Source organism: Convolutriloba macropyga, chromosome 6 (genome assembly GCF_964194025.1).
Source record: "Convolutriloba macropyga chromosome 6, txConMacr16.3, whole genome shotgun sequence".
In the NCBI taxonomy this organism is placed as follows: domain Eukaryota; kingdom Metazoa; phylum Xenacoelomorpha; order Acoela; family Convolutidae; genus Convolutriloba; species Convolutriloba macropyga.
Genome location: NC_134473.1, coordinates 73,286,945 through 73,309,549, shown reverse-complemented (window position 1 = coordinate 73,309,549; position 22,605 = coordinate 73,286,945). Strand labels below are relative to the sequence as shown.

Sequence of the window (22,605 nt, the reverse complement as noted above, 5' to 3'; positions counted from 1 at the left end):
CAATTGGTAACGAAAGAACAAGGCCGCCAATAACTCTGGCTTGCCTAAAAAACTCTCCAAAGTGAATAAGAAACACAATACAACACTTAGATTTGCAAACTTCTGGTGAAAAAACGCTTACTATTTTTTGCTAATTTCGAAATGCATTAATTATAATCAATTTCTTCTTAAAACTCTAAAAGGCCGATCTGCGCAATAAATATGACTTGTCAAGTTTTGGCCAAGATTTTACCCAAGACATGCCAAGTCTTAGCCAAGAAATGACTAGAGATAAGACGTGATCAGTACTGATTTGTCAATTCAAGACGTGTATTTCACTGTAGAAGTACTGATCAAGACTTGAAATTCGTTCCGGCTCCAACCATTTGATTGTAAACCAAAATTACATTTATCGCCATATAATGCGCCGTTAATTATCCACGACTATTATTTTTGGATGACACTACACTTTTTCATTGCTAGCGTAAGTTTTTAATTTTCTTTCCTGTCTAAAGCGACAAGGCGAAGATTGAGGAAAAAATGAATTGTATTTTTATATCCATGATTCGTTTGGTATGTAATTGAAAATGAGTTTTCAAATAGAGCAAAAGTTGACGAATAGTTTCTACCCAAATAGTTGACGAATAAGTTTCTACCCAAATAAATCGAGAAGTTTTGTATTCTTTCTTAAAACTTATATTTTTCTAATCCTTGCTAAAACTGCAATAACCATAGAGTGTGAATTTTTCAAGGTTATATAACTTATTTGAGTATTCGTACGACAAAAACATATTATTTTAACGTTTATTGAGGGGGAAACGTGACCATTTGTTAAGCTTGTGAAATGATGGTTTTTGACTGATCATCCCAAGATAGTTATCGTTTAGGACCGGTAATTTTTTGAAATGACTGCTTTGAATAAAAAATTCTCGTTGTAGTTTAATAAAGAATCAAAGCAATTTCTTATTATTCCTGAATTATAATAGCATTATTTTAATTGTATTTATTTTGATTCCCATCCGTGATTTATCTGATTAAAAAATAAAATTTAGCCAAATTAAGCATAAAATTATATCAATTTATGCAATTTTGAAACAGAAAAGAAACGTTAGATTGAAACATCTTCTAACAACACCATTCAGGGATAGAAATTTTTTTACAAATGTTGGTCAAAGACACTCAAGAACAATTTTTCTCTAAATCTAACGTTATTTATTATTTTTTTCATGTCTGGCCACTTTTTTAATGTTTTTTTCATGTCTGACCACTTTTTTAATGTCGGCACGCTTCGTATTTTGTCCCAACATCCGAGCGGTACTTCGCTACAAAAAATGAACAAACGCTGAAAAAGTGTCGGATGCAGTGCACAAAATAAAAAAAGAACACAAACACTCACGTGATGCACCCGTGCTGTACATTGTCTCAATGACTGCTTTAGGCGCTGTGTACTCTGTCATGTTGTTGTTGTTGTCTTCAACTCCGTCAGACCCATCGCGACTAGGGTACAGTTGAGTCTGTCCCTGGTACTGCTGAGGCTGTTCATTGCCCTACAATAAGCAGTGCCCAGATTTAGATCTCGATTAACAAAAAGATCCTACACACGAAAAAGAAACGTAAAAGACAAAATATTGGAAAAGAACAGCAAATATGAATACTTTTATTCAATTTTGACCACTCGAGATGGACTCGTTTGGACTGAAGTCTGAATGTAAGTTTGATTTTATTAATAAACTTTAGATTCCAGTAATACCTTTGAGTTTCAAGAGTGTTAATATTGGCTTAGACAATAGAGGATGAAAAGTGTTATGACAATTTCAACTGATTTTACTTTTTTTTCTCCGGACTATTTGTGGAATGATCTTAGCATGTGAGGATATTGAAGCTGTTTTTTTTTTCATTTTAGTGCGTGCAAAATATGGCACTCGAGTTTTTTTTTTGGGGGGGGGGAGGGGGGGTTGGTGCAAATAATATGCGCCCATTAAGCTGGGGAGGAGGCACAAACGGAAAAGCCCCTTCATTTTGGATTTTTCAAATTTTGTAATTTTTCAACATGTAGAATACATAGTGATTGCATCGGTTTTTGAGAAGATACTATAATAGGTAATTAGAATATGTTTGCAGACTTTATTATCAATTTCTTTACCGATTCAGTTAAATTTCAAAATGGTCCTCAAAGTCTCGGAGAATGGATTTGTCGGCAGTGGAGTTTACAAACAAACCATGATCACCTCAGTTTCTAAAACTAATTTCATTTGTGTATTGTTGCTGTAAAAGTAGGGGGGAAAGATATCTACGCAGCTATTTATGTTCCGAGCTCCCATAAAAGAATTCGTCGATAGATATCATGAGATCCCCAGTTGAGAAAATGTCGGTTTTTAAACATAAGAAATCGTCGGTATCGTCGTTTTTCGAGACAAAAACGACAAAATTTACTATAATTTTTTCATCGGTATCGTCGTTTTTGTTCGGTATTTAACATAAGAAATATTCGTTTTAGTCCATTTTAAATGGACGACAATTTCTTACGTCTAAAATTGAACATACCGACGGTCTCTTACGTTTGAATACCGACCGTAGCGAATGTTTCTTACGTTCGGAACCGACGATACCGAACAAACCTAAAATACCGAAGCGTTCTAAGGTTTGAAACCAAAGATACCAAGGCTTTCTTCGTTTTTGTGTGGTCTTCTCAACTAGGGATTCAGAAAAAGACACCTAATTTCAGGCATATCATTTTTCAGGCATGTCATTTTTTGACTTTCATATTCTTTGAAGAATCAAAAAAAAGTCAAGAAGCTTGAATTTGCTTGAAATTGGTGAAAATATCAAAATTTTATACATATTGACAATACAAGCAAGGTTTCGATTTTCTAGTCAAAACTTTGCATGACTCAGCAAGAACTCTTAAGAATTTTATCATAAATGTTGACGCGCGTCTTGATAGGTAAGTGGTAAAAAAATCACAATCATATAAAAAAAATGATGATGCAATATACCTCCACCTCGGTTTATGACTACAAGTTGCAACAAATCATGAGTTCTTACTTAACTCTCTCGTGACTGAAATAAAGCACGTGAGCATGAATTTTTTTTGTTTGATAAGCAGGTCAGAGGTGGAGCCAGATTAGAGTAGGGTCTTGCTCTCTATAGCCACCAGAATTGGGAAACACTGAAGGAAATAGTTGTTCAACTGGATGGCGATCGCCACCTCCTTGATGACAAGGATTCCCAAAATCACAAACAAATTCTCAATCACACAGATCGAAACGAAAAAGTAGTTTTTAGTCCTCCTTCGTACTTCTGTGAAACTGTTTATAGAAATAAAAACGTTTATTACTAGTCCGGTTAGTAGGCAAAGGAAGATTAAGTTTTTAGTTAAAATAAACAACTGAGGATAGGTTATGCCCAGATCTGGATTTAAAGTTGTTGAATTTGGAGTATTCAAAAGGGGTTTCAGCAGCAGTTACTCTGTCAAATAGTTCGTTTGACGATGCAATTTTAGCTGCTAGTTTAGATATAGAGAATACTGAAAAAATATGGTCATGGAAAAAAGTCTGTTTTTGTTTGCACATTAAAACGTGCGTTTGGAATTAAACAGCTAAAAAATAAATTCGCTAAATACCATAAATGACAGTTGCGCTGTGAAATTAAGAAAGAGTTTTGCACTACTTACCGCAAGCTGAATATTTTGAATTCGTTCTTCGTTTTAATTCAGTGGCTTGCTGCACGTGTGTTTTGAGAAGAAAAATTGCTTTTTGATAAAAAAAACAGATTAGAGGTTTTTGTCAAGAGAAACAAATTAGTATGGTCAAAATTGAAAAAAAAAATGCTTTTGATTTTGTTTACATTTATTGTTTTGAAGAATTTTTCATCCAAGCGGATTTCAATTGCTTTTTGATTAAAAAAACGGATTAGAGGTTTTTGTGGGGAATGAAACAAAGTTGACAACATGAAACAAACTTGAAAACAAAAAGGGATTGAAAATTTTTTTATTTAACGGGGAAAAGTGTATTTGAACAGTTTCATATTTTAACGCAATAGCTCAAATGACGCTGAAAAATTGGCGTAAAAAAGGCACAGTAGAACAGAGTTTATAGATCATAATGGAAAAAAGGCTATGAACAGAAAATAATCAATAACGGAGCAGCAATTAAACAAACACTTCACATTTTTCGTTGATCTGGTAAATTTTTGTTGTCAGAGTTTTTGCATCGGTAGTAATTGTGAAAATTATAAAATGTCAAATTGAAGCCCGCAAGTATTTTTTGCTCAGTTTTCATTTAATTAGCCCAGTTTAAGGAGACGCAGAGGGATATTGGGAAAGATAAGAGGTTAATTCAAAATTAAACTGGATTTAACCAAGAGAATCAATTAGTTTTTGATTAGAAAAGGTCTCTTAAAAACGGAAAACTTGATGATTAATTGCGGAAACTCGGCCATGTTGCAGAAAAAGATCATAGAACCAAAAGAAAACGAGGCAATTTTTTCAATCAAAATTGCGCCCAAAAACGAAATGATATGCCATCTAAAAAATATTTGGTATGTTTTGAGCTTTGAGGTGCAGTTGAAGCGCGCAAAGTAACGTTTGCTATAATTTATAGCCTTAAAGCCACGTCGCTTGTTCTGTTGTGAGGTAGGAAAAATTCAAAAAAAAAAGAAAACAAGAGAATTTATGATAGTGCGAAAGAGAGAGAGAGAGAGAGAGAGAGAGAATGAGATATAGGGAGGGTCCCACAAGGGAGAGAAGGAAAGAAAAACAATAAAGAACTATGAAACGAAACCTTTATTACACAAATATAATGAAAATATGACATATACGACAACAAAGAATAAGTTGGCCTCAAAATTAATATGAGAGAGTACCTTCGAAAATAGGAGGAGAAAACATATATAAGGAATATGCAATGTAACAAATGTGTAAATCTGAAAACAGAGATGCATCTACACGGTATTGTGTATGACAGGAAGGAAACAAGCAGTTTTTCATACCTAGGTTTCTTTCTTTCAATGTTATCAATGCTTGAGAAAATAAACCATATCGAAGATTTCGTTCTAAGTTTGTGACACTCTCTGCTGTGAGAACTACGAATAGGAGATACAACGTCATTCTATATTTCTTCACTAATGACCTCATCTTCGTTGTTTTGGATTTACATTTTGCTTTTAAATTCCTTTTTGTGATCATTTCAGACATTTCTCAATCGGAAGTCTTTACCTTAACAAAACTTTCTGACAATGAAATTTGGTCGATTTGGTAACGCATCCATTTTTAAACAATCAGAACCCAGGGTCAGAGCCCAGGTTAATTCAAATCCCAAAAATACGGTTTCGTCATACATCCTTTAATCGGAAAGGAGGCGTCAGAAACAACAGTTGCTTAGAATTTTCAAACAACACTAAAATCAATTAAAAAAGAATGTAGACACTAAACGAGGCAACGTTCTTGATCAAAACTGCGCCAGGGAAAACAAAATTAAACGCCATCTAAAAGGTATTTTGTATGTTTTGCGCTTCGAGGAGCAGTTGAGGCGCTCAAAGTAAAGTTTGCTATAAATTTATAACCCTAAAGGAACGCCGCCAGTTCCGTTGTTAGGTAGGAGAAATTCAGAAATATGAAAAAGAGGAGTTTTAGGGAGTGCGAAAAAGAAGGAAAGAGAGAGAGAGAGAGAGAGAGAGAGAGAGAGAAAGAGAGAGAAAGAGAGAGAGAGAGCAATACAGATAGATAGAGAGAGAGAGAGAGAGAGAGAGAGAGTAAAAGATAGAGTTATATAAGGGAGAGATGGATAGAGGAACGGATTATGGAAAACAAGAAACGGAAAAATGAGAAACGGATTTTTCAATAATTAAGAAGCGGATTAAATAAGAAACGGAAAACATAAGAAAGGAAAAAAATAACAATCATTGCATTGAGCGCATTCATTGCTTTGAGCGCAAATCTTACACTTTTTTCAAATTCGCCGCAAATTTTACTTATTTTGACAAATTTTTGCGGTGACACCTCGACCCGGGTATCAGACTAACCCAGGCTAGACCGGATGTTTATCTCGCAAATTTTTGCAAGAATCGTACATTAGTTTTCATCTTACAGGAGGCTGCAAGTGGATACTTATCTTACAAGAACTAAAGAAAATAGTAATCTTTTGTGATTGTTGCACGTTTGTACTGATACGAGTTCAAATATGAGCACTTGTTATTCCATTTCGCATTTGCCTCATTTTGCGCCAAAATTATCCAAGAAAAAAATGCGTCTGTCTTGAGATATTATTTGAAAATAACTGCACTCCATTCTTAAATTTTAGTACAAAAACAGAAACCAGACTGGTTTAAAATTTAGAAAAGTAGCCAAATTGGTTTGGCCACCTACATATAAAAAGTTGCTGTTCCATTGAACAATACTCACATAATTGTGACCGTGATAGAACTGTGCAAAAGCCTCATAATTGTGTATATTTTTTCATAAAATACTGCCAAGCTATAAAAAGTAATCGGTAACAACCTTATTGAAGTTTATTTGAAAATTGAATGGTTATTTGACACAATGTTGCAAGATTTTTAGAGAAAACTGTTCATTTTGTTATTTTGTTGCGCAAGACTATAACCGATTCTTGCAAAATTTTACAAAACAAGCACTCAATGTCAACCAGAATCAAAAAAGGGCATTAGTTTATTTTGGCACATTGGCAGTTTTCTTGAAAAATGTCAACCTACTAAATGACCGGCAATTTTGTTGTTGGTAGAAAAACCTGCTCTTTTTGTATTATTCAGATCTACTCAACAACACTATCAGATAAAATCTAACACCCATAAAAAGACTTATATGATTAAAACTCTAAACGGCATAATAGCTCAGATTTAGTTATAATTATTTTCTTCTAGAATTCTATTTCACAGATTGGGTATCCTTGCAAAACAATAGTTTTAAACTGCTAACTTTTTCGAGAATTTTCTTCAAACATGATAATATTTTGACCAGGAACAAAACTTTTACGAAATATTTGTTGCGCGTATTTCCTAACTATTCTTTATTCCTGATTGTTTGTCGTAAAAGCCAATCAGTTGGTTTATAGCGTAGAAAAATTGTGAATGAATAGAAATCGTTTTTTTAAATTGATAATTCTGAAAAATACAAATTATGGTTTTCGTAGTTTTCAAATAAGCGGCAGAGTTTTGCGAGTTTTGCTGGTGCGTTCGATTTCTATATCATAGTTTCTGATGAGAAAAGTATTCAGGTTGGACATATTTCAACTACGAACTGGGTTGTGAAAAACACGAAGCTGCAATTTCTGTTTTAAAATTTTGACCACTTCATTGTTTATTTTCAGAAGATCCGGCTGCCTTATTAAGCTTATTAGTTCACCTCACGAGCTGTACTCTTTATTGTCTCAAGCCGAAATGCAATTTTTCTGTTTTCTGAATAGACTCTGATAGAAGTTGCAAGGACAAAAGGTTCAACTTGAATCATAATTTTTCCATTGAGCATCATGTAAGCTTGATACCTAAGAACGTCCTGAAGAACGGTTGGGGTCCTACGTTCAACCGTCTTACCTATATTTCAAACGAACTTCAAAGTTTACAATTCTGCAAGTTTTCAAAAAAAACGTCAGTTAGTTTTACTTCATGTTAGATAAACTAAAAGTTTGACGAGAGAAAATTCTCAAGAAAAAAACACTACTTGAAAATTACTAATTAAAATGGTTAGATGAGCAACAAATATATAAGAAATTACTTACCTTCATATTTACTTTTACATTCTTAACTTCTGTTTCATGCATCAACTCACAATGTTTTGACAGAAAAAAAAACATTGTTTGTGATTCAATTGGTGCCCGATTCCAATTGTTGCTCTCATTTCTTTGCCTGCTAACAGTTAAAATACAATTTTTTTCTCACTGGTAGCATAGATTATGCTTTGGTTGAACACAAAAACATTGCTATTTACGAGAATGCAATAAAAACCAAGCAAAACAATCATTTTGTTTTTAATATTCCCTAAAGGGTTTTATAACTTTAATCTTACGCCAAACAAAAAGAAACATAGCCGGAAGATTGCCGGAAAATAGCCGCGATAGACGCTTGTGGCCTACCATGAATTGAAACAACTAATGAAATAAGATTGGCAGATCGACCACCAGCTTTAATAGACCACTAGAATTTTTGGGTTAGATTCGGACTGTCATTTTTATGAGACACATTTGCTCTACAAGGAAAAAGCCCTAATGGAGTTTTTTCAAATTCAATATTCGATATTAAAACTCAAGACTCTATGACTCAGGAATTAGGGCATATAAGTTTGGCACACATAAATACACACTATTGACCTTTAATTAGTATATGTTCATAAAATTTAAAATTCCATAAGTGAGTACAAAATTCATTTTTTTGAGTGAAGTAAGTCACGCAATTGACCTAAAAGCAGAAGTGACGTCACGAACAGAAATTTTAACTTCAAAGCTGTAGAAGTCACTGAAGTCATTGAAAAAGTCAATTCCAAGAAGTCAGGGTAAGACGAAACAAAAAACCTGTTAGACGGTAAAAAAAATAGGAGCGCAATAATAGCCGCCTGTAATTGCTGACGCGGCTATTAATAAGAAAGGAGTGATCATCATTTGAGAGAAATTTTTAACAACATAAGTCCTATTTATAGAAAATTAATTGCTACCCTTATTAAAAGCTAAAACGAGGGAATTTTTGATTATCTGGATTAGGCATTCCTATTAAGACGCGTGCCAACACATCTTTTTAAATAGTACATTGAATATTTAAAAATGTAATCAGAAAAATTTTTCCTAATTTATTCAAATGGCTGAAGATCTCTTCAGGAGAATTTTAAGTTTGTAGAACAGCCTAAACGTCAGGTCCACCATTAAAATCACACAACTTTTGTAATGCATTGAACAACGAAAAAGGAATTGAACAACAACCTCATCAACCAAATACGTTTCACTGAAGCAAAAGCTGTAGTGGGATCAATGTTCTATAGAACTCATTCTGTGACGTGATCACTGGAGGTAAATCAAACTTTCAATTATTAAAGTTTGAAAGTTCATCAGTTTGTTAAGGAAAAGATTTAGGAGATAACAACAAGAATGGACAAAAATTTGTACAAAAAATGTAAAAAGACCAACCCTATGGCGGTTTTTGTTGTTAAGGTACATTTCAATGTGTTTCTGCTTAGACCCAATTAATTTTCCTCGACCGAATTAATCATTAGGATAATCGTGCATAACAGAGGGATATTTAACGACATCAAAACCAAAATTGATATAACTTTCTGACACGGCCAATAGTGGTTACTTTATTGCAATTTCCAAAGAAGAGATACTGCTGAACCTACATCCAATACGCTGCTTTTACTGAAAACTTCTTTAGAATCAATATTTGAAAATGTTTCAGCTAACGAAACTACTAAATTGCCTGAAATAAAATTTTGAACAAAGAAAATTTGGCTTCGGGAAAAGTTTCTCGAAAATAAATCTGTGAATTTTAAGTCACTGATTATTGAGATTGAGTTTCTGTCGACCTTTTTTTTTAGAACTTCAGAACATTTGATTCTGTCAGAACTGATGGATTTAGGGATAAGTTATGATTCCTGATTTTTAGTTTATGCGCTCAAGCTCTTACTTCATGGCGACCACTAGCAATTATTTAATATCGATGATGTTTTCATAACCTTGTGTGATACCTCTGACTGTGGAGGTATGAATATGAGCCACGAATATGCTTTAAATTCTTTGAATTGGATTCGAGGCGCGAATGCAATGTATAATTAAATTGTTGGAATACCACTTTTACTTTTGCTTAACAATAGAGCTACGAATGTAGACTTAATCTGACGGCGTGGAAATCCTCCTCAAATCCAGAAACGATTCTTCTGACTGCAAAACTAAGAATATTGAGAACAACTGAATTGAATGAGTTTTGTTAAGAGAACGAAATATTAACAAAAGTGGGAGATATGAACAAACTGAAAAATTGACGTATTAGTCGGCGGTAAATTTAGTTTAAATGAAATATGACTTTGAACAGGACAAGAGTAAACTTATTATAATTTAGTACAAATTAACAGAATATGAACTGAATATGGTACAACCGTACCCTATATCCTCGGCTCTAACAAATTTTAAACTGCATCAGTGTGAAATTTATGATATTAATAGAATATTTACTGGTTATTATAAATAGTAGATAAATGGTAACAATAGCAAGCCAACAGATAAACACAGTGGATGTGAGGAACATATGCAAGGTAAAATGATTTAATGTAAACTCATTACATTTACATTCAATCGTAAATTTAAAATAAAAATTAATGCACATTTGAGATGCGAATCCACTAAATTTAATGACCGAGGCTTACTGCAACGAAAACCAAATTTAAATTTACATCTGCAAATTAAACACATTAAATTCTGCAAATAAATACTGACAATTTACAGAAAAGTTTGCGCAATAATGGCAACTTTCCAAATCTAGATTAAATAATGGACAATTGAATGAACAAATTAAACTAAAATTTAATGAATGCAAGGAATTATTCACTTTTTTATCACAATTTTATGCAGTTTTAAATCTGATTTTTGGAGTCAAAGACGCTAATTTCCCTTGCACAATCTTCATACTCATAGTGTTCCGGGGACATGTACCAATTGGTGGCGGAGCGGGAAGACTGACGATAGGCAGCTCGAAAGATGTTTCAGGAGCAGGTGGTTGAAGCGCTTCTTCTTGGATAACTGTCTCGATGACAGGGTTGGTAGCTTTATGACGTTTTGGCGCAGGAGCAGAGTCTTCGCTAACCAAACATACGGAACTTTCAAAGCCAAAGTAGTCCGGAGCTTATCGGTTCCTCTTTGATTTGGATGTGGAAGGCGAGGCGGTTGACGAGGTGACCGATGACGCAGCAACTGAGCAGGCATTTGACGTATTCAACGTGGTCGAGGATTGCCGCGACCGAGTTCTTCCTGTTTGGGGTTTTTTGTGTTTACGAGAAGACATGGCCTTGGAATTGTTGCGGTTAGCAGACGAGACTCCTGAAGCAGCATCGGGCTGGGTGGGTCTGTGTCGAATTTTGATTTCCCCCCGATATTTTTTCCTGAGATCTTTAGTGTGTTGAGCAATCTTCTCTTCTGTTGTCTTCTCATACGGGAGGGGACGTCGCTGGGCGTACTGCCAAAGGTCAGTATTGCGTTTGGCACGGGTCCCGAATTTGGCTATGTCATTATTTCTTACCCTGACTTCCGGGACTCGGGGTTCCTTAATGGCAGTTGTCTTGGGTGAAGTTCTCACGACCGTACTGCCCGGGGCCAACGTTTCCCAGAGTCCTCGGAGATTCTTCTCTGATCGTTTGGAGACTTTGCGAGCTAGATGTCTAACAACTTTTTTTGACCGCGGTATCGGGTTGTTCAGTTTGGAGTGTATTATAAATCTGGATACAAATTTATTTCTGTCCCCATTATATCTGCGTCCTGCATCCACCATTTGCATCGCCTCTTCTATCAAGATGTCACTGCGATCACCGGTCATCCATCCTTTATCATCGAGATAGTCCTCCACCGGAACAGTGTTTGCGTCTAAATAGTGGTGAAGAATGTTTTCATATGACAAATTTGATGACTTTGGTATTGTACTAATATTACTAAGTGGTGTGTTTGGCTTTCTACCAAAATGTGCTTGGAAAGGTGTTATATTCGTTTTCTTTTGTTTGCATATACGTAATTGATATACTATTGACTTTATTGCTTCTTTAATTATGAATGGGTTATTTCTATTATCTAATTTCATGCACCTTAACCGTCTTTTAATTGTTTGTATCAAACGCTCTTCTAATCCAATAGCTCTATGGCCATTAGCAGGGGCAAGGATTATGTTATTATTATTTAGTTTACAGAATTTCTTTACTTTATAACCAATTAAACAACGTGCTTGATCTAACCTAATGTTTCGGGGAACACCGTGTTTTTGAATATATTCATCTAACAATTTAATTACTTTAGGTCCATTAGTTTTATCAAAGACTTCTACAGTAGGGTACTTGGAAAAACGGTCAATACATGCGAGAAAATGTATATATTGGTCTTTTTCATTCGTAATGGGGCCGCCGAAATCAATTTGAATTTCTTCACTAGGTTCTGAACAAAATAAAGGCTTCCATTTCGACGCCGGAACGACTGGTTTGAGGTTCTTACCAATATCAGTAAAAGGCTTGCACTGGTCAGCCTTGTTAAGGATCGCGCGGTGCATGTACGGCCAGAACGCATACTATCCAAGGGTGATCATACCCTAGCTGCCGGGGTGAGTGAGGTGAAGGCTCTCTAGCACAGCGTCCTCGATTGAGTGTGGTATTGCCACACGTTCGGCTACGCAGACGCAGCCAGACCGAACATGTAGGACTCTCCAATAAGAGAAGACGTAAGGGCTCACCTCCTTGCATCGTTGCTTATCATTTTGGAGGATACAGTCTCGCACCTCTTTGAGTACGGCATCCTTGCTTGTGAGGACAGGCAGGAACACTTTTGTGAATAACTGTGTCAAGTTATTCTCGAACACCTCCTCTTTGGAAAGTTCAAGGTTGAGCGAAATCTGACCTTCATTGGAGGAGTGAGTGGAATTCACTGCGGAATTCGGGGCAGATTGGAACGTGGCCCTGCTGTGTGTAGGAGGAGTTTGGGGAACTGATCTCGGGCTAGTCAAATTTTCTTGAGAAATTGAGTGCATTCGTGATATGCTTGTTTTCAAATTAAAATTATGTTGGATTTGTGTTGTGTTATTGTGTATGTTAGAATCTAAGTGGAATTGAGCTGCGTTTGCAGAGTTATCAAGAAGCAACTGAGTTTTGTTACGATTAATGGTAGAAAGCAAATTGGAATATTTTGTTGAGTGAGGTGGTGAGGCACGTGTGGAATGTGTGTTATTGACGCTGCTAAAGTGCTGTGATTGCCTTTTTTGCTGTGTGGTATTTACATAAACTGCTGCAATAGCGTCACGAATGCGGGTAATTGTTGCCACCGCAAATTCCTCGTCATATTTGTTTGCTTCTTGATTTGGTTGGCGAGAAATGTAATCTACTAGCCCCATTTTTGCGCATGGTATATGTTCAATATTAAAATCAAAGGCGATATTGAAGTAAAAGCGATGTTAAAGTAAAAGACGATCTACCCAACGGGTTAATTGACTATTATATGATTTTTAGATCGGTGTTCTTTCATAATAGAAAGTAGTTCTCGATGATCCGTGATGATTGTGAATGATTTGCCGAATAAATAATATTTAAAATATTCGACGGATCACACAACCCCTAATAATTCTAATTCATTAACGCTATAACGTTTCTCATTTGAGTTCAGGAAACGAGACGCAAATGCAACCGTATGCCAACCTGAAGTGGATGACATATTTGAGATAAGTTAGGGATGAATTTGCCTAGGTAATGAACTGAACCTAGGAATGAGCGTAATTGCTTTAGATTTTAGGTGTTGACAAATTTAAAATTGCTGCTGTTTTTGATTCAAGTGGTTCGATTCCTGACTGAGTAAATTTATGACCTAAACATACTATTTCGGTTTTAGCGAAGTGATATTTAGGTAAACTTATTCGCAGATTGTCGTCAAATTTTTTTAAACATTTGTAGACTAACTTTAAATGATCTTCTTTAGAGCATCTACTGACTATTATAATATCATCTAAGAAACACTGAGTGTTATTTAGTCCAACTAATGTGTAGTCCATCACTTTTTGGAAAGCTGCTGGCATATCAGTTAATCCAGAGAATCCCGTAATGAAGCGATATGTACCACTGCCTTCACCGCTAACAATATTGAAGTTGCAATGCCTAGCCGTTTCCGGGTCTACATTAAGTTGGCCGTACGCGTACTTCAAATACAGTGTAGAAAAATATGCTGTTTCTTTTGAGGCATTTGTATTTAAATTTTGTTGAATTGTGTCAATTAAGTTGTATACATTCGGCATTTGAAATTTATTTTTATGGATAGATTTATTTAAGATTTTTGAATCTAAGGCTAGTTTAACTGTTTTGTCTCTTTTAACCGTGATAACTATAGGTGAAATGAAATTTTTATCCGAACAACTATTTTATTTTATGATGTGTTTTTCTGCAAGTAATTTTTTAATTTCGTCATTACTAAAGGTTATAAATTAATTGGAACTCTACGTCCTTTTTGGTGTGTAGGTGTAAAGTTTTTAAGAAACGTAGATTTAACTGATTGTTTTAATGATTTACCAATTCTTGAGATAAGACCTGGAAAATCAAACGCTATCTGTTTCTTGATTAAACATTGGTTTGGAATGACATTTGCAACTTGTTTTATCTGAGTGAGTGAAAAGCCAAGTTTTGGGAAGAGATCCCGTCCAATTATGGGTCTGTGTCCATCTTCCACTACTATCACATTAACACCCTTGGCTACCCAATCGCTACACTTGATTGATGCTTTGATCACTCCAATTGTTTTGATTAGATCATTAGAGAAAGATTTTAGATCATGCATCTCTGGTGATTGTACCCAAAAGCTTTCTTTACACTCTGACACCACCGTTGTAGCGAGACTTTTATTAATTATAGTACACACGCTTCCCGAATCCACCAAAAGTTTTTGTCTTGGTATTCCCGATGCAAAAGTCTAAATTCACTGGCTCAACTTCTCTGGTGTCTTTACTAATGGAAATTGTAGCAACAAAGTTGTCGTCATAGTCATCATAGTCCGAATCGTAATTAGCATCGTAGATACTATGTTTTTGGAGCAATCTATCAATATGGTTAAGTTGCTCTCCAACTGTTGCTGAAGTACCCACCGTGGCTGCCTCGGAAATCGAATCATCGACATTGTTTACTCTGGGTTTCGGCTTATTTGGGTGTTTCGGTTTTCTGCAGACTTTCGCGAAATGGTTAAGAACACCACAGTTTTTAAAATTCTTTCCACGGGCAGGACAGTTTTGTCGATGAGCAGCTGACCACCCATAGCCACAGTTAGAACAGATCGTAGGTTTCACGAATTGTTTTGTTGAAGGTCGCGATCTATTCCAAGATCCTTGTATGTTATTTACAGATGTAGTTGTGATCTCATTGGTAGTCGAATGAATGGAGGTTCCAGATATCTTTAACTGGTTCTGTATGCCCATCTCAATATTCATGGCAACTTCTAATGCCTTTTTAGCCGTTCTTGTCTCCTTCAGCAGTTCCCTATGGATTACGCCGTCATGCATATTGGCTATGAAAACGTCACGAATGATTGATTCTTCATGACTTCCTAAATCGCAGTTCAAAGAAAATTCCCGGAGAAAACCGTAGAAGCTTTCTACAGGTCTCCTTTCAATTGTTTCCTGAACAGAGAGGTATATCGATCGAAAGTGGTATTTTGTTGTTTAGCAAATACCTGATCTAAACTATCCCACAGATCCATTGATGTAACACAATCAATCTGGATATTTGGTTCTTGGGATCCAAATATTCGTCGTCCTTTCATCCCCAGGCTGAGATATGTCAAAGAGACAGCGTTGTTGGCGCAAATCTACCAAGGTTTATCGCCGCACAATATACCTGCAAGTTCTATTTTCTGACAACGACTCAACCACGTATTTTTGAGTTGCTCGTTCCTAGTTTTCGATCTCTTTCGCTCTGAAGGTACTGTTCTCGACATTTTCCTCATATATACGTTCTGGAGGGAAGATGACCTTGTCCGGGGGATCATCTCGTAGGGTGTCGATCGAAATACCCTCTTTTGCCTAAATCGCCACCTTCAGCATTATCTGCCAGCGATCCCATCTTAAGGGTGGTTCTAGAGTTGGTTTCTCCCAAAAGCGTTCGATTCCAAGGAGTGAACGTTCTTTGACTGCTGACTGCACCGTGTGATACCTCTGACTGTGGAGGTATGAATATGAGCCACGTATATGCTTTAATTTATTTGAAACGGATTCGAGGCGCGAATCCAATGTATATTTAAATTGTTGGATTACCACTTTTATTTTTGCTTAACAATAGAGCTACGATTGTAGACTTAATCTGACGGAGTCGAAATCCTCCTCAAATCCAGAAAGGATTCTTCTGACTGCAAAACTAAGAAGATTTAGAACAAATGAATTGAATGAGTTTTGTTAAGAGAATGAAATATTTACAAAAATGGGAGATATGAACAAACTGAAAAAATGACTTATAAGTCGGCGGTAAACTTAGTTTAAATGAAATATGACTTTGAACAGGACAAGAGTAAACTTAATATAATTAAGTACAAATTAACAGAATATAAAGTGAATATGATACAACCGTACCACACCTTGATTTCTTGTAAACCTTGAGTTGCGCAATTAAGAGTTTCTTGCGCTCCAATTTTCCTGATTTGCGTTAAACTATATATGAGGATTTCTTTTAAATAACTACATCTTTTTCCAATACGCTGAAAAAATTTGGAAATTTCACAGTTGCATTATTCCAATTACCACCAACAAAAAATTTCCAATGCCTATACGTTACTGATGAAGTATTTCACGCAAATTGACAGACCGAAAAGTTCAGAAAATAGATTGATTTTTGTCTCTGAAAAACACCTAAGGGTTAATTGAATCCTAAAAACGTATGACAGAATTTATCTTTATGGAATTGCTGTGATAGCATTTTGGACCGTTCACCTATGCTCCCCCTCCCTACCTTAGTGGGTGCATATTATTTGCACCAACCAGACAAACGTGCCATATGTTTACTTAATGATTTACTGTGTAATGACACGTTCTCTGCAACTGGCGTTGCATAACATAATGGCACAAACAGAAAAAGTCCGCAACAAAAAAAAACTAAGTGAAAAACGAAACAAGTCTGGACCTCATAGATAGTTTTTATCTAATGTTTAAAATTATCAAGCCATTCTCTTTATTAACATAGGCAATAACGTGTAATATTTAAAATGGGCCGGTCTCTAAAGTAGGATTAAAACTATCTTAACTAAACCGAAAATGACCCACAACATCCAGCCTTAAAACTTATGAATAAAAAAGTTGTCAGGTAATTTAATAAAAACTTTTTTTTACTTTTATTGATTCGAATTTTCGAATGCATATATATAAAACACAAAACCAAACAACGCTTTGTTAAATACAAAAACGTTTTCAAATACTTTCGTAAATATTTCACCATTTTTTATTCACTGGCTTGATTTTTGGATTTTCTTTCATAATGCCAAGACAGCAAAAAATAAAGGAACAGTTAAAAGGCTAACAGCTGCGTGAAACAAAAACAGCTTTTCGAAAATTTTGTTTATTTTGGAACATATATATTCTAAATCATTAAGCCCAAAAAATTTTTCAAAATTATTTTCCGGAAAAAGTCACCATCTTTCACGCTGAATTTTCAGATTACACTGCTGATTACACTGCTGATGATCTAACCAGATTTTCAATCACTGTTTACATCTTTAAACACGCATTTCTTGTCTGCTGTTTTGACTTAGTGTCTGAATCAATGAATAAGGTTTTCCTCTTCTAATGTTTCCTAACTGTTTTAAGAGCAATTGGAAAATCCAGCTCTAGTGATACGACCCTCGTCGAGACCTAGGCGTAACCGCTAAAAACCGCTACAAGTGCAAAAATTTAGGCAAATTTGATTTTTTTAAAATGGAGGATTTGAGCTCAATGCAGTGAACGCGGTGAGAGCAAGCTTTTTTTTCAGTGAAAAGTTCTTCTCATTATGCTTTATCTTTGAAAAATCGCCTCTCATATTTTACCATATCGTGGAATGAGTCTGATTTAGGTATAAAAAAATGGGATCTATTCTGTTTCGGCCACCCAGTGTCTTTTACGCCCCCAATTAGAAATTATGTGTTGTAATGTAGCACGTTACTATGTAAAAAAATAGCACGTGCTCCTGGGGGGCTTAGAAAATATAAGCCCACTAAGCTGGGGGCCAAAACAGAGTAGATCCAAAATATGTTGAAGGAGAGTACGTGATAGCGCAGTGATACCATATAAGACTGCATACCAAGAGGGTGCCAACCCCGTTGATGCGTTTCGGTTCTGTAAAATTGATAAATTTAACGCTAATATCGACCGCTATCACCAAATACACCGAAAAAATTTTTTCAGCGCAATTAGACGGTAAACATAAATTGTTGTTGAAAACCTCGACCCGTGAAAATAACGTTTTAGGTCGAAATTGAAATGGTTTTTTTTCAGTTTTTCCAAATTTGAAAGGACAAACCTTTCTTGTCTTCAATTTCCACGCTTTTAACTCCTCAACTAACAATTCATATCTGCAATCAAACGCTGAACCTAAAAGTAAGTGCCGCTGCCCCGTATAATCATTCATAGCAACAAAAGGGAGTTGTCGCAAACTAGTTTATATTCCCAAAAAACAAAGTCAAAAAGAAAACGTTACCTTTTCTATCGTTGCAGCATCTTGTAGATCCTCAGAAGGAATTTGAGATCCATTTTGGAAAGTTTTTTCATTGATTCTTCCCCTCTGAGATGGCAACTGAGAGCCATACTGCATCTGCGATCCATATTGGGAAGGACCTTTCGTCTTTCCCCCATCCTGAGTAGGCATCTGAGATCCATATTGGTAAGGACCTTTCGTCTTTCCCCCATCCTGAGTAGGCATCTGAGATCCATATTGGGAAGGACCTTTCGTCTCTCCCCCATCCTGAGTAGGCATCTGAGATCCATATTGATAAGGATCTTTGGTCTGACCTCCATCCTGAGTAGGCATTTGCGATCCATTTTGGGAGGGATCTTTCGTCTGTCCTCCATCCTGAGTAGGCATCTGAGATCCATATTGGGAAGGACCTTTCGTCTGTCCCCCATCCTGAGGAGGCATCTGAGATCCATATTGCGAAGGACCTTTGATCTGTCCTCCATCCTGAGTAGGCATCTGTGATCCATACTGGGAAGGACCTTTCACCTGTCCCCCATCCTGAGTAGGCATCTGATATCCATACTGCGAAGTGGCTTTGGTCTGAGCTCCATCCTGAGTAGGCATCTGCGATCCATATTGGGAGGGACCTTTCGTCTGTCCCTCATCTTGAGTAGGCATCTGAGATCCATATTGGGAAGGACCTTTCGTCTGTCCCCCGTCCTGAGTAGGCATCTGAGATCCATACTGCGAAGTGCCTTTGGTCTGAGCTCCATCTTGAGTAGGCATCTGCGATCCATATTGGGAGGGACCGTTCGTCTGTCCCCCATCCTGAGTAGGCATCTGTGATCTATATTGGGAAGGTCCTTTCGTCTGTACCCCATCCTGAGTAGGCATCTGTGATCCATATTGGGAAGGACCTTTCGTTTGTGCCCCATACTGTGATGGCATCTGAGATCCATATTGCGAAGGGCCTTTCGTCTGTCCTCCATCCCGAGTAGGCATCTGAGATCCATATTGGGAGGGACCTTTTGTCTGTCCCCCATCCTGAGTAGGCAACTGAGATCCATATTGGGAAGGACCTTTCGTCTTTCCCCCATCCTGAGTAGGCATCTGAGATCCATATTGATAAGGATCTTTGGTCTGACCGCCATCCTCAGTAGGCATTTGCGATCCATATTGGGAGGGATCTTTCGTCTGTCCTCCATCCTGAGTAGGCATCTGAGATCCATATTGGGAGGGACCTTTCGTTTGTCCCCCATCCTGAGGAGGCATCTGAGATCCATATTGCGAAGGACCTTTGATCTGTCCTCCATCCTGAGTAGGCATCTGTGATCCATACTGGGAAGGACCTTTCACCTGTCCCCCATCCTGAGTAGGCATCTGAGATCCATACTGCGAAGTGGCTTTGGTCTGAGCTCCATCCTGAGTAGGCATCTGCGATCCATATTGGGAGGGACTTTTCGTCTGTCCCTCATCTTGAGTAGGCATCTGAGATCCATATTGGGAAGGAGCTTTCGTCTGTCCCCCGTCCTGAGTAGGCATCTGAGATCCATACTGCGAAGTGCCTTTGGTCTGAACTCCATCCTGAGTAGGCATCTGCGATCCATATTGGGAGGGACCTTTCGTCTGTCCCCCATCCTGAGTAGGCATCTGTGATCCATATTGGGAAGGTCCTTTCGTCTGTCCCCCATCCTGAGTAGGCATCTGTGATCCATATTGGTAAGGACCTTTCGTCTGTGCCCCATACTGAGATGGCATCTGAGATCCATATTGCGAAGGACCTTTCGTCTGTCCTCCATCCTGAGTAGGCATCTGAGATCCATATTGGGAGGGACCTTTTGTCTGTCCCCCATCCTGAGTAGGCATCTGTGATCCATATTGGGAGGGACCTTTCGTCTGTCCTCCATCCTGAGTAGGCAACTGAGATCCATATTGGGAAGGACCTTTCGTCTGTCCCCCATCCTGAGTAGGTATCTGAGATCCATATTGCGAAGGACCTTTCGTCTGTCCTCCATCCTGCGTAGGCATCTGTGATCCATATTGGGAGGGACCTTTCGCCTGTCCTCCATCCTGAGTAGGCATCTGAGATCCATATTGCGAAGGACCTTTCGTCTGTCCTCCATCCTGAGTAGGCATCTGCGATCCATATTGGGATGGACCTTTCGTCTGTCCTCCATACTGAGTAGGCATCTGAGATCCATACTGGGAAGCTCCTCGGCTATTCTCTATGTCTGATTTTGACATCTGATTTTTGCTATCTTTACTTCCCCTTGGCAAATTTTTATGGTACATGGATTGATTCTGACTGGCCATGGTTGATGGAGGCTCAGATTGACCCTGAGTTCCGTATTTATCCGCTGTTCCAGTTACGCTAGGTGTATGAGCTGACTCATTTACGCCGCCAACACCAACTTGTTTAACCTTTCCGTCATGTCTCATTCCATCTTGTCCTACCCCCTCCTCGTTAGTAAATGCAGAACTTTTCCCATCGTTTGCATCTTCTCCGCCATCCAGATCTTTGTTACTCACATCATCAAACTCGCTCAGCCGGGTGTCCTCTGGACCCTCTATGTCCTCGTAATCGGATTTGTCGGGGGCCCCTTCACCCTTAGTATATTTGCTGTCATCTTTACCAGTCTTTGAGTAGTCAGTACTTTCGTCTTTTTTGCTCTTTTTGGGTGGCATTATTTCTGTTCACTGAGCCTTTCATTGTTCACATTTTCAACTTATATCTAGAGAAAAATGGGGTCTTTCCCATTATAACCCCCTCCCCTCCCCCAGCTTAGTGGTCAGATAACATATAGCCCCCCCCCCACTCCCAATCATGGAAATTATACCATAATGGGGGGCTATAATTTTATGGGGGGGGGGGGGCTATAATTTTATGGGGGGGGGGGGGGGTTATAATCGGAAAGACCCGAAAAACCGTGCTCTTGCACGATCTTGTCTCCCAGTCTAGTGAGCTAAATTTTTAGGGTTTTCTCACTAGAAATTCTTTCTGCCACAAAGCTAAAAATATATAACAGATCTTTTCTATTATAACCCTCCCTCCCATCCCCCACCGCTACCAAGAAAACATGGGTCTTTATGTGAAAATATAGCCCCCCCATATGGTAAATTTACCATGATGGGGGGCGTATAGGTTATCTGACCACAAAGCTGGGAGGTAGGGGAGGGGGGGGGGGGGCTATAATGGAAAAGACCAAATTATAGACCCCAAATTACGGAATTAATACTGTAACGTGGGTATACCTTATTTGACCTCTAATCGTTTAGCCCCAAGTTTGTTACGATGTAATGGGGAAAGACCTTTTACGTAGTGCCCCCCCCCCCCCCCCCCCAGTAACATAACACGTGCCATTACATCGTAAATCATAGCGTAAAACTGTGGCACGTGCGTCTGGAGGGGGTGCAAATAATATGCACACACTAAGCTGGGGGGGGGGGGGGGGGCACAAACAGAAGATCCCAATTTTCATGATCCCTGTGATCTTTTACTCCCCTGTCGTACTCGCATTTCATTTCATTCGGATTTCAGCGCGAACAGTTTATTAAAGAGTCTTTTTAATTTTCACTGCGAACAATTGCTGTTGATTTTTTCCTCAATAACGGATGATAGAAGAAGTAGAATGATAGATTACTTTCAGCTGTTTTTGAGCCTTTTCTTGAACGTTTTTTGTTTTCTTACAATTTAAATTACTTGGGTCTTTCCCCTGATCTTTTGGGCTTTTCCCCCGGGATGTGGGCTATAATTTTGGGGCGCTTTAATGGGAAAGATTCCAATGATTCCCTATGTTATGGAGCTTTTTGAGGTCTTTCCCATTATAGCACCCCCCCCCCCCCAAAAAAAAAAAGAAAAATTGATATAGCCCATCCCCGAAATTATAGGCCCCTATTGCGGCTTAATTACCATGATTTGGGGGGTTTTAGGCTATATGACCACTAAGCTGGGAGGGGGGAGATATAATGGGAAAGACCCGTTTCTTGCACAGCTGGATTATCGGTTCTTTCCCATTTTAGACCCCCCCCCCCAGCTCAATGGTCAGATAATCTATAGCCCCCCCCCCCCCCAATCATGGTAAATATACCATAATGGGGGGGCTATATTTTCATGGGGGAGCCATAATGGGAAAGAACCGGATTATCATAACTAATGGGGTGACTGTAACGGAAAAGATCCGAAACAGGTTATAAACAGGGAACAATGAGTTGTTTGGTGAGTCTTTGTTCAGTTTTGAAGTTGCAGTATTGATTGCTTTGTTGTCTTGAAGTGCTTTTCG

The 22,605-nt window shown here is 37.7% G+C and overlaps 1 protein-coding gene across 5 annotated transcripts in view; it reads right to left on the bottom strand.

The window, feature by feature from the left end:
- LOC142340603 (uncharacterized) overlaps nt 1–22,605 on the bottom strand; it is a 38,474-nt gene extending 15,869 nt beyond the window's left edge. The window contains exons 1-3 of one of the 5 annotated variants that reach the window (XM_075391283.1): nt 22,522–22,605; nt 18,350–21,028; nt 1,376–1,526 (exon numbers count right to left, since the gene is read on the bottom strand). In XM_075391283.1, the coding sequence (XP_075247398.1) occupies nt 1,376–1,526; nt 18,350–21,010 (2,812 nt within the window). In that variant the 5' untranslated portion in view covers nt 21,011–21,028; nt 22,522–22,605. Of the gene's footprint in view, nt 1–1,375; nt 1,527–18,349; nt 21,029–22,510 lie in introns of all 5 variants that reach the window. The other 4 variants (XM_075391282.1, XM_075391285.1, XM_075391286.1 and 1 more) reach the window with 4 other exon arrangements.